Source organism: Molothrus ater, chromosome 4 (assembly GCF_012460135.2).
Source record: "Molothrus ater isolate BHLD 08-10-18 breed brown headed cowbird chromosome 4, BPBGC_Mater_1.1, whole genome shotgun sequence".
NCBI classification, from domain to species: domain Eukaryota; kingdom Metazoa; phylum Chordata; class Aves; order Passeriformes; family Icteridae; genus Molothrus; species Molothrus ater.
In genome coordinates this window covers 11,069,760-11,081,258 of record NC_050481.2, presented here as the reverse complement: position 1 = coordinate 11,081,258, position 11,499 = coordinate 11,069,760, and the positions used below count along the sequence as shown (strand labels likewise).

Below are 11,499 nucleotides of genomic sequence, written 5' to 3'. Positions count from 1 at the left end.
TCATCAATATGTAACATGGAAATATCCTTGCTGAACACTTCATACAGTTCACCCTTCTACCAATGGAAGCAAGGAAAAGGGCTGTGTCTTCACAAGGTAACATGGAGGAATTGCTTTAGTCCAGCTTTGTACATCCAGTATTTTGGCAATCATCTTCTTCCTAGTGAACAGACAGCAATGGAGTGCTGTGATTTATCCTCTTCCATCCATGGCACACAAGGAACTACCCTCTTTTGCCCAATTCCTTTCCCAGAGCAAAGGGATGCCTGACAAAACATCCTGCCAGAGCAGGTGTCAGAGCACACCTCGGCCATGTCTCTGCCCATCTGATCACTACCTTACCTACAAAGATCACTACCTTACCTACAAACAGGGCAGTGACATCAAAGATGGGGGCTGAGGATGACCCACCCAGGCACCACAGAGCCACCCCCATCCCTAGGGAGGGTTGGGAAAGGATAGAGATGCTCCAGGATCAGTTATGGCAGGGAGATGGGCAGAGACATCTCTCTTTCTTAGATTCCTGAATTTCTAGAGGCATCTGGGATAACTGCATGGGGCTCATTCACCTCAGAAGTCAAAAATAAGAACATTTTGGAGGCCCTAAGACTTCCGTTAATTAAGCGCTCTGAACCAAATGAGATAGAGGCACCGCAGGATTTTTTTGAGCCATGGCCCAGGGTATATTTCCAAATTTCAGATCTAACAAGCAAATCCCACCCCTGGAAGTGTTCAAGGGCAGGTTGGCTGGTTGCAGAGGGTGTTCCTGCTGAGCTAGTGAAGCAGGGGGTAGCTGCACTAGACTGTAAAGCTGTTGTGCAGAGGGCAGGTGGATGCTCAGACCTATTGGATGGAAGTGTCACTGACACTGAGATGAAAACAAACACCTACCTGGAAAGAAACTCAAGGGGAATTTAGGAGTGCCTGGTGCTGGTGGCACAGTCATTAGGGTGATTAGCTATGCTAAGAGAGAGCTGCACTCCTGTTGGCCTCATAAAATTTTTATCTGTCTAAAGGACACATGAGACACCCACTGAATCCAAGGTATAACCTGATCAAATACATTCTGTAGTTACTTTTCCATTAAAGTGTAAATAATAAATAACAGTAATGACTACTCATCAGGTTTTTCCCCCATATGTCAGTCTTGCCCTTCTAAAGTCTCAATGCACTTGTACTGTCATGGAACAGAGTGTGTTACACATCCTCAGAGCACATCAATATCCCAGGAGGGAGAACAGAGACAGAACATAAAAGGAGTGCCTGAAGTCTAGACCAGGAAAGAATTCCTGGACAATCAGTCCAACTGAGCCAGGACCTGCACATCCCATTCAAACAAGAACAAGAAATGAATGATATTGAAATCACTTAAAATCCAAGTAAAGAAGGCCTTTAGCCATGAAAAATGAGCAGGGACTGAGTGAGAATGTGAGGAATGCCCTTTGTCAGCATCACTCTTCCTGGGATAAGCTCTGCCTAAGTGCAGGAAAAGGGATTTGCAGCCGAGAACTGAGGGCATCCCCTACAAGAGGTGACTGAAACACTTGAGCACCAGGAGCCGAAGGCATGTCTGTCTGGGGTTCAGCCTCCCACACACCATGGCCACAGGCCAGGGTTCTGCTCCCCACAGCGAACCCGACCATCACAGGCCCAAAAAGGACTGGAGCCACAGAGGTGGTACCAGAAAGCAGCTGCCTTCTATCCAAACGGTGGGGAGCATACCTTGGGAAGGCATCCAGAAGGCCAGGCTGGCTGGGGCTTGTAGCAATGTGCTCCAGCAGAAGGAGTCCCTGCCCATGGCTCCTCCAGCTGTAGCACTCATCTAGCCATGCTGTCCCTAAAGCTGTCATTTCCTCCCAGTGCTCTCCCCAGAGCCCAGTCCCTCTCTGCTCCATTGGTCTCCTGCAGGGATGTTCACTGTGAACACTTCCTTGGTTCACGTTACTGCACCTTGCCTTACTCCCTCATTCACCACCTTATCAAGGTGCAGACATGACAGGAGGTATCACCCAGAGCAAGGAACACACACATACACACTCCTGCTGCAAAACCAAAGGATGATCCGAGGTAGGAAATATTAATGAAGTGTGAGAATAGGTTAGGGATGAATGTTAGAGTGAGTTTTAGAAGCCAAACACAGCAAGCTAAGAGGCCTTTGGTGGAGCAAGAAGAAAATAATTTCTTCACTTGCTCTTATTTCTGGGTATTTTAAAATGGCAACTTTTAACCCAATTTCCAGACTGTCACAGGAGACAGTTGAGAGAACTCCAAGGCATGACAAGAGGCATAAAACTCCTCTTTTTTTAAATACCATGAGCAAGAAGACCCCAAATCTCCACCCAGGAGCAAGCACTGAGTCAGTGTCCAGGCCTCCATAGCTGTCTGCATACACACACACACACACACACATTTAGGGACACCACTACCAACATGGCACTACCTATTGCACCTTTTTTAGAGAGAACAGGACACATATTCACAACACACACCACAAAACTATTTTAGGACGAATAAAGCAGGATGGAAATCAGCTTTACCCCACTGGACAATGATTTTATGGCAATAAAATGCAAGCTAGGTGTTACTGCCAGGTCATTTTTGATTCACAGTGCTACTGACACTGTTACAGACACAGAATGTGCATGGAAGCTTTGTCTCTGCCCAAATATTTCAGGTGACCAGCCTTTTAAGGTTCAGGCCCCACCAAAGTTTTTGGCAAATCTCTCTTTCCTATCGTTGCTCCTAAACCACCTCCTAGACACCAGCTGCAAGAGCACCACCTGCCTTCCAGCCTGCCCCTGGATCCCTGCCAGTCCAGTGAAGGTGTGCTTAGAGTGCTGTGCCAGGGCCAAGCAGCTGCAGAGCCCCCGCTGATGCGCCATCAGCACGGCCTCGCTGCTCCTGGGGTTAGGAAGCGGGGTCAGGGCCACGCAGTTAGTTCTGGGCGGGTGGGCTGCTGTGACAGAGAAGGCTATAGCCAGGTAGCCTCTGCATTACCATTATCGGGGTTGGAAAACATCCTACTTGCACTGGAGACGGTCTTTCCAATATCAGCCAGCGAGCGCAGGTTGGATTTCTTGGTCTGGTGCCGGTGCTTCCTGAGCAGCGTGTAGGTGACCTTGTCCTTCAGGTCGGGTTTCAGCAGCCCCGTCTCGATCTGATTGTCAACGATCATCTCTGTGGCCACACAGGAAGGGGTAGGGAGGGGAGAGCAAAATTAACCACAGAGCTCAAAATCGCTCCAGGGAGAGTAGAGAGAGAGGGCTTGGAGGCATTTTCACCCTGCCTTTTTGAAGGCTTTCTCACCATCTCAAAGCCAGCTTTTTTTTGTATGAAAATCTCTTTTAGACATTCCTCTCGAAAAGGACATAAGCATTTCCATCCAGCACGAGCCACTAACACACCCACTGCACTGAGATTCCCTTCTGCTATTTCCTACATGCCATGGAGCCTATTTCAAAGACCAGAGTAAGCCAATTCTTAGCTCAGAAATGGAATCTCCTCTGAGCCTGGACTTTCTTGGAGATACTATTACTCTATTGCAAGTTCCATAATGCTCTCATAAAGCACACAGAAAATCTTCTATCAGCTTCAACAAGGCCTGAGTTCACCTTGCAGGCCCCCAGTAAAACTTAATCTAAAGATAGGAAGAAATCCTGGAGATGAGCCACTAATTAAATCATTCACTTGTAGGACTGAAGTGATGGCAACTACAAGCGGCAGAACTTGCTCCAGTTACCATAGGATGTATTATATGGCTTTACTTTTCATGGAGTCGCCAGGAGAAAAGGCCCCCAGCGCCCTCAATGCCTGGTCATTTCCCATCAATTCCCTCCTTTCTCCTCCCTTATCCCAGAGGAAAAAGGCAGAAAGGTGGCCAGACTTATGAAGAATGTCCCCTGTGCAGTAAGTCTGGCATGAAGTTATTCCCTTGGTGACTCGAGTTCACGCGCTGTCCCCTGAGGGCAAGTGGCAGCTCATATTTGTCTGCTGGTAACTTTTATTTGTGCTAATAATAAAAGTTATGGCAAGGGGGAGGCAGGACACGCATCACATTTGCTAACTCAGTGAGTCAGAAAGTCATCCTCTACGTGCTGCTCAGAATTAAAGCCTCTTCAAATCCCCACAGAAGCACCTAGCTCTTCCTCTCAAATTAAGACAGGGTGGGCAGAAGCACGTAGGTACCCTTACACAACATGCCTGGCAAAAGGCTGACCTTTGCTAAGTGTTACTTTAGTACAAGCTTTTCTGGCTCATGGTTTTGGTTAGTGAGTTTTGGAGTATTTCCTTCAGAACCTACATTCAAGTTTTATCCTTCTCTATCTGGCACTTCCCTTCCCTGTTGCAGATAAAACACAAACAACAGAGAGAGTTTTTCTTTGGAGTTTTCCTTTCTTGTGTGTCACTACCAGACACAAGCCAAGTTATCATGATTAAATCATTCTGGAAATCCAGTCCCAGGTATCCCTACCTGTCTGATTAAGGGTCTGGACCAGCAAAAACACCCCGCTCAGGACAGTGTCATAGTGTCACAGCAACAGCAACCACCAATGTGTAATTTAATCTCCTAGGAATTAGATTTAATTTGGAGGTTGAAGAAGGAGATTGAAGGTGACGTCTCGAAGGGACTTCAAAAGAAAATTTAATGTTTCAGGGTTTAAGGTTTCGGACCATGAACACCAGCTTCTGAAGCAAGTTAACCTTCAGCAGAAAACTTGAGAGCTTCTTGGGGGGTTTATTTTGTTAAAACTTTGCAAAGATGTGCATTTGGATACAAAAGCAAAGGAAGATACATGTCACCATAAGCAAAACTAAGTTCAAAACTCTGTATTTAACACCAGAAACACCTGTAATTCCAAGTCTGACAATCCAGTGTATGGGAGAATTCCATGCCATGATAATTTTGACCTTACTTCTGAGATGATCATTCAAAGCACTGAGTTTTGGCAGAGGAAGTACTTAATTTTTCTCTTTTAGATCTCCTCATGTAATGGCTCTTAAACTCAGCAATTTGGTTAAATGTCCCTCCACTGGATGGCTCACTTGGAAAATTTATTTTCCCTAAGTTCTCACACACCATGGGCAACATGATCTGGCTCTCAGCATGTCACTGAGCGTCACCCTGGGCCACAGCTGATTTGACCATACAAAACCTGCCCCCCCACTCTGCAGAGCAGAGCACCAGCTGGTGCTGGGGTGCTCTCCCCTCTCCCTTGCTGGGGATGGGGGTATCCCATCCTAAACACAGCCCCATCTGCCCTCAGTAGGCAGCTGAACACCTCAGCCAAGAGCAGCTCCTGGCCCGAGTTGTTCTGCATGAACAATACCTGATGGGTGTCTCTGCTCCAGACACATGGCCTTTCCACATGTCACCTTTTCCATAGTGAACATAAATTAAATGGATGTCTTTTACTCTTTTTCCTGCACTGAGAAGGACTTTTTTAATCTATCTGTTATCTCTTTCCAGGTACTTTCTATTTTTTTCCTCTTATTCCTTTTTCTTCATTTTTTTTCTCTTTTATGGGAAAAGCAGTGCTTTTTCATTAAAACCACCCATAAAGCCAAACCAGAGTTAATAAAAATTTGTGGGGAAGTGGTGAGAGAAAGAGCCAAGGCAGGTGTACTTACCCACCACCTGTGGGAGGGAAGAAGCCTCCATATCCAGCATGATGGAGCCTTTCTCTATGCACGTCCTCAGCTCGAACAGGCTGTGCAGGGACAAGGTGGCCACGTGTGGTTTGCTCCATCGCTCCCCACCTTGCTCTACCTTCTCCTCAAACTTGATCCACCTGCAACAGGGCAGAGCAATGACATGGTGTTAAGGCTATTGCCTCCTTGCAGGGAACTAAATCAGCATTTCTGGAAATAAGGCGACTTGTCCTTCATTATCTGGGCAGTTCTGGTTTAATGGTTGGACTCCATCATCCTGGAGGGCTGTTCCAAACTGAATGATTCTGTGATTCAATTTCAGGCAATAAAATATGGAATCAGTCACTGCCAAGGTGGAGGCAGCACGGAATACTGTTGTCCCATGCCCACAGGCTGACAAAGATGGGAAGAGAGGAGTACAAGCTAGTCATGTCTGAAGGTGCTCTTAGAGAACAAATGAGCCACCAAAGGAGAAGGCACAAATTAAGGAGCTCATTCTTTCCCTCCAGCTGCTGTTTAATGATTTAACCAAGCAGGTCTGAAAAACCCAGAAAACTTATCTCAAATGGAAGGTGAGAGCAAAGGGTAAATCCTGGTTGTGCAAAACACTCTTTACACCCCTAAAACTACATCCCTGTAGTTTTAGGATGACAGGAGGCTCCCTGTCCCTGGCATGCAGCCCACCCCCAGTTCCCCCTGCAGCCTTGACCCTGCCCTTGGCCCCGCTGTGCCCAGCCCACAGGTGCAGGGATGGGCAGTGGGGATGGAGCACAGGGCTCCTGTGGGCCTGGGGGATCTCAGCTGGCCCACACCTTCTTCTTCACCACAACACCCAGCAACAGCTCTGCTGTAAACTGGGGATGCAGGAAAACGGGTCCAGTACGCCCTAATGGCAAAGCAGAAATGCTTTTTAATCCCCTCTTGAGACACCATTTTAATATATGTGGAAAATGAAAATTCCAGTGACTAATATAAAGAGATTATTAAGAAAAAACCCTACGCACATAAGGTAAGGAAGCTCATAAATTTGTTCAAAAGAATATTATTAACAGCAAGGGAAATTATCTTTAATCCTGAAAAATGTATTACTTGAGGATTAATCAATTATGCTTCACAACTGCAATAATCTCTTTCTGAGACTTTGTTTTTTTAAAGCTGCTTTTTAACTCAAGATAAAAGATTGATTTTCATCTCCAATTAATAAGGTCCTTTTAGTTCACAAAAAATAAGTGTTTCCTAGGACACCTGAGGGATCTGGGTGGATGCAAGTCTGTGCACTTCAGGGGCTTTGTGTGGAGTCACATTTACCCTTGTAACAGCAGGTAGGCTGCAAATTACCAATGTTTGTCCTTCCAGGGAAAGTGATTACTCACAACTATCAATATTTGCTTTCTGTTTACTTTTCTCACTGCAACCCACAGTCCCAACACAATACACCAAACATTAACTTGCAAACCTGGGTGAACAAATGCCTGCTGGATTCACACCACCAGAGAGTGGTGTGGGTTGGGAGGAACCTCACAGCTCACCTAGTTCCAAACTGCTGCCATGGGCAGGGGCACCTTCACTAAGCAGGGAATGCCTGCATTCCAGAGGTGGTGACAGGGAGTGAGGCACAAAAAGGAGAAGACCTGCAGCAGCTGGAGGGCCCCAGCCTGTTGTGAGGAGCAGTGAACTATCTTTGGGGACCAAGACATGCCCGCCATAGCGTGGGGACATTCTCTCTATAAGGCAGAGAGATGGCAGGAAGGTGATGGGATTACAGAGAAAAGGAATGACAGTGCTGGACTGTGGGATGGTGGATATGGGTTTTTTGAACTTCTGTTATAATCTTTTTTGTTCTATAAGCTGTGCCAGGAATTACATTTCTATCCTTCACCCTTTTACACCTGATAATATCACCACAGCTTTCACGGGCTGCTGGGAGCGAGGTGCAGCAGACAGAAGGAATGTGTAGGTGTCAGAACAGAGCAGGAGGGAAATGAAGAAGGTAATTTGATTGTTTGCTCTCTCAAATATGAGTGCAGCCTTTAGCCCTGCACCAGCCTGCAGCCAGCATTGCTTTCCCCAGCTGGGAGCTGTGCAGTTCTACACTGGGCCAGGGGAAGCGTCAACCCTACAAGGTCTCTTCTGTCCTCTCCTCTCTCTTCCACCCACACAGCACTGCACTTGCTCCTGTGTTCAGTACCTGCTCCTGCAACTTCCCAGTTGTGGGAGAGCTGCTCTGCAGCAGCAGATGTGAAACAACCCCAAAACAGCTGGCAGACCCTGTGCCTACTGAAGCACAGCACCAGCCAGCTCTGGATGCACTGGGAGATGCTCAGGAGCTCTCAGGAGGTTCTATAGTGCAAGATTAAGTAATTTCAGCAATGTACTGAAAAATCCTGAGCAATCAGACACCTTGTAAGATCACTATCCATAAAGGCAGGAGGTTAAGTGAATTTAGAAACTTAACAGCACTTCAACAGGGTGCTTTGTTACATTCTGTGTCATTTATACAAAGAATCATGGATCCATTCAGGTTGGCAAAGTCCTCTACAATCATCCAATCCAAACATTAATCCAGCAAAGCCAAGGCCACCACCAACCCATGTGCCTAAGCATCACATCTACACATTCTTCAAACCCCACAGGAGATGAGGACTCCACCACTATCCTGCACAGACAACCCTATGGGTGAAGAAATTTTTCCTGATATCCAACCTAAACCTCCCCTGGCACACCTTGAGGCTGTTTCCTCTTGTCCTGTGGTTTGCTACTTGGGAGAAGAACCCTGCAGTGAACCCCACACACAGCTCCATGCAGCACTCCTACCAAAGATGTGTAACAACACCTACATCAGGAAGCGCTGAATTCATGGCAAGAGGAAAGAACAGCAATAAAGGGAGAAAAAGGATGAGCAACAAGTCAGAAGTTAGAGAGTAAAAGGTGAAAAGTCATTAAGTAATTTCCCCAAGCAACTGGGAAGCAAAAATAAATTAAGATAAGCGGTAAAGGGGTAGGTGGTGGAGCAGCTCATTAAATCACAGGTAAAGAAGATTAGGGTGACCAAACAGGGGCTAACTTTGAACAGACAGTGCCCTTAAGAGGGGAAGGTAGGGAAAGAGCTTAGCCCAGCCACCATAAAGGAAAAGAAAAATCCCCAGGCTCAGTGAGGGCAATTGGGAATAGGCCAGTAGTGTTCAGATATAAACTACATGTAACTTGTAGCAGGCAGACCCCAAAAACCCCAGACCCCAGCTTTTTTTCTCATGGCTTTTTGATCAAACTAACAGCAGCATCAAAGAACCCAACCAAGGAACTCAAAGCAAAGCAACCCCATGCAGCACTTAACATGCACCTTGAATAATTTCTTCACAAGAAAACAACTTTAAGCTTTTTTTCCTATTTAAAATTAATTCCATCAGTAATTCAGGAGGACAGGGACAGCCTGTCCCTGTGAGGTGGGAGCAGGCTCAAAAGCCACTTTGGGGCAATAGTACTGAAGCGGTTTTGACTCAGCCAAATTGGAATTGGCAACTTCTGCCAATTCTGGCTGAGACGTGTCCCCCTTTGCAAAGCACTACTGAGCCCATACTTTTCTCTCCACAGGCAAACTATTGCAATCCATCTGGCACTGTCTTGTTTCCCTAGTTTTTCTTTTGGAATACCTAAACAAACCCTAAAATTCTCTCATTTACCAAAGAATGGCAATTTGAACTTCGCAGGCTCCTTTCTGTGGCTTCCCCATGCGATCCTGCAGCACAGCTATTCCCCAGTGGAATGCTAAACCAGGAATCTCCCGTGGAAAGCACTGCTGGCTGCCCTTCCCTTCAGGGGTAAAGGAAAACCAACCCACCTTGCAGTCTCCTTCCACTCCATCTCCTGTCCATCGACAGCCAGAAGCTCGTCCAGCTCGGTGAAGAGCTGCGGGGGCGCGGGGCTGTCATCTTCCTCTCCGAGGATGAAGCGGATGCGCTCGGCGGCGGGGGAGACTGCAGAGGTGAAAATACTGCGGTTAACGGCCTGTGAGATGACCAGGGACGTTCGGCTCTTCTCCTTGCCCTGCTCCCCGAGGCCGTTCAGCTGCTTCTCCAGGCTGCCTCTGCCATCTGACATCCTCGGCACTGCGGACGCGGGCCAGGAGCGAGGGTGCCTCTATCTCCCTCTCTCCCCTTCCTTGCCTCTCACTGAACTTCTTACAAGTTCAAGCTGGGAGTAAAGTTCAGGAAAACTTGTCTCTTCCTACAGACCTTGACTATGTTACAGCAATTTGCAGTCCTTGTGAAAAAAAAGCACTATGGTGCTCTGTGGCGCTGCCCGAGGACCGGCCGCTCTCTGAGCAGCCCGGATCCTTCACCCCCTTTTTTATATGACCTAAAACCAGTTCCAGCCAAACCAATTGGGGGCTTGCTGGCACAGCATCCCACTGCTGGCTTTCCCCTCCCTCCCTGCCAGCCAGGTTTGGGCTGCCATTGGCCTGCAAGGCAGGCTGGAACCTCCCCAGCCCACCACTGGAAAACACAGGAATACTTAACAGAAGGGTTGTCTCCTCTATACATGAAGAATGCAACCCCATGCATTTAGTCAGGCACCAATGCACTGAAAAAAAAACAACTGGTCCGGGTTGGAAAAGGCTGCCTGTTTAGGCAAAAGAACTACTATATTCAAACACATGGCACAAGCAAAGCCTGTTTGTTTTATAAGCTCGAGAAAAAGGACAGAAACCCTTTCTTGGCTAAGAGTTCAAAATTCAAACCTGAGAACATCACTGTACCCATCATCCCAAGGCCCAAGGGCATCTCCTAAAGATAAGTGGAGCCCACACCACCAGAGTCACCTTGCTGAAGGGCTCCTTGGGGTCTACAGCCTTTTTCTCAGCATATCACCTTAAAACAAAGGTGTGACCATGTGAAATTTTAAGACAGACATCCTTTCTGCTGGATGTTTATCAGCATTAGAGATACACAGCAGACTATGAACTTTGAACAGTTCTGCTAAAAACTCCTTTCTTTTCAAAAGATCAGCTGGCCCTCTCTTGCAAAATAATTAATTACATCAGGTGTCCAACCACATTGATTTTTCCAGGGTAAACAGACTCTCAATTTGCAATGGGAAAAAAGAAACCAGTAAAAAACATGCCCTTTACTCCTTTTTCTTTAACTTAAATAAACTTTGATAGCTTTCTTCCTAAATTACTCAGAGTGATGATGCTTCAGTGATATAGATTTCCTTTTGACTGAAAGTATATTTGTAATCATAAATGCCCTTGGAATCTCCTGGGAGCCAAGGACCTTGCCCTGCTGCTACAGGAGCCTCCCCATCACGAGGCATTCAGCTTCCTGCAGGCTTCAGGAGAGCTGGGGAGAGACTTCTGACAAGGGCCTGGAGTGAAAGGAAAAGGGGCAACAGCTTCCCACTGACACAGGACAGGGTTAGATGGGATATTGGGAAGAAATTCTTGCCTGTGAGGGTGGTGAGGCCCTGGCTCAGGTTGCCCAGAGAAGCTGTGGCTGCCCCATCCCTGGAAGTGTCCAAGACCAGGTTGAATGGGGCTTGGGGCAACCTGGGCTAGTGGAAGGTGTCCCTGCCCGTGGCAGGGGACTGGAGATGCCAGACTCATGCCTGTTCCTTCGTCCTCTCCCTTCACCTGCACTAATGAATTTCACTATCTTTTTATATTCAAATGGAATTCAAATATCACAGGTAGAAAACAAATAAAATACACATCCATCTTATTGCTTCAAAAAGCAAGATGGACTACAGAAATGGCTGCTGCTTGGAAGAGGCTGTAAGAGAAGGGACTGCAAAGCTCCTTGAGCTGTTGAAGGCATCCACTGGAGCCAATGGGAAAAGTCTCTCTTGAGTCAC

At 47.0% G+C, this 11,499-nt stretch overlaps 1 protein-coding gene across 4 annotated transcripts in view; it reads right to left on the bottom strand.

Moving 5' to 3' along the window:
• The window catches only part of SLC4A4 (solute carrier family 4 member 4), a 115,935-nt gene that overhangs the window by 43,081 nt on the left and 61,355 nt on the right, over positions 1-11,499 (bottom strand). For 2 of the 4 annotated variants that reach the window (XM_036382716.2, XM_054514511.1), the window contains exons 4-6: positions 9,488-9,623; positions 5,629-5,789; positions 2,998-3,177 (exon numbers count right to left, since the gene is read on the bottom strand). In XM_036382716.2, the coding sequence (XP_036238609.2) occupies positions 2,998-3,177; positions 5,629-5,789; positions 9,488-9,623 (477 nt within the window). The remainder of the gene's footprint in view (positions 1-2,997; positions 3,178-5,628; positions 5,790-9,487; positions 9,624-11,499) is intronic. The other 2 variants (XM_054514510.1, XM_054514512.1) reach the window with 1 other exon arrangement.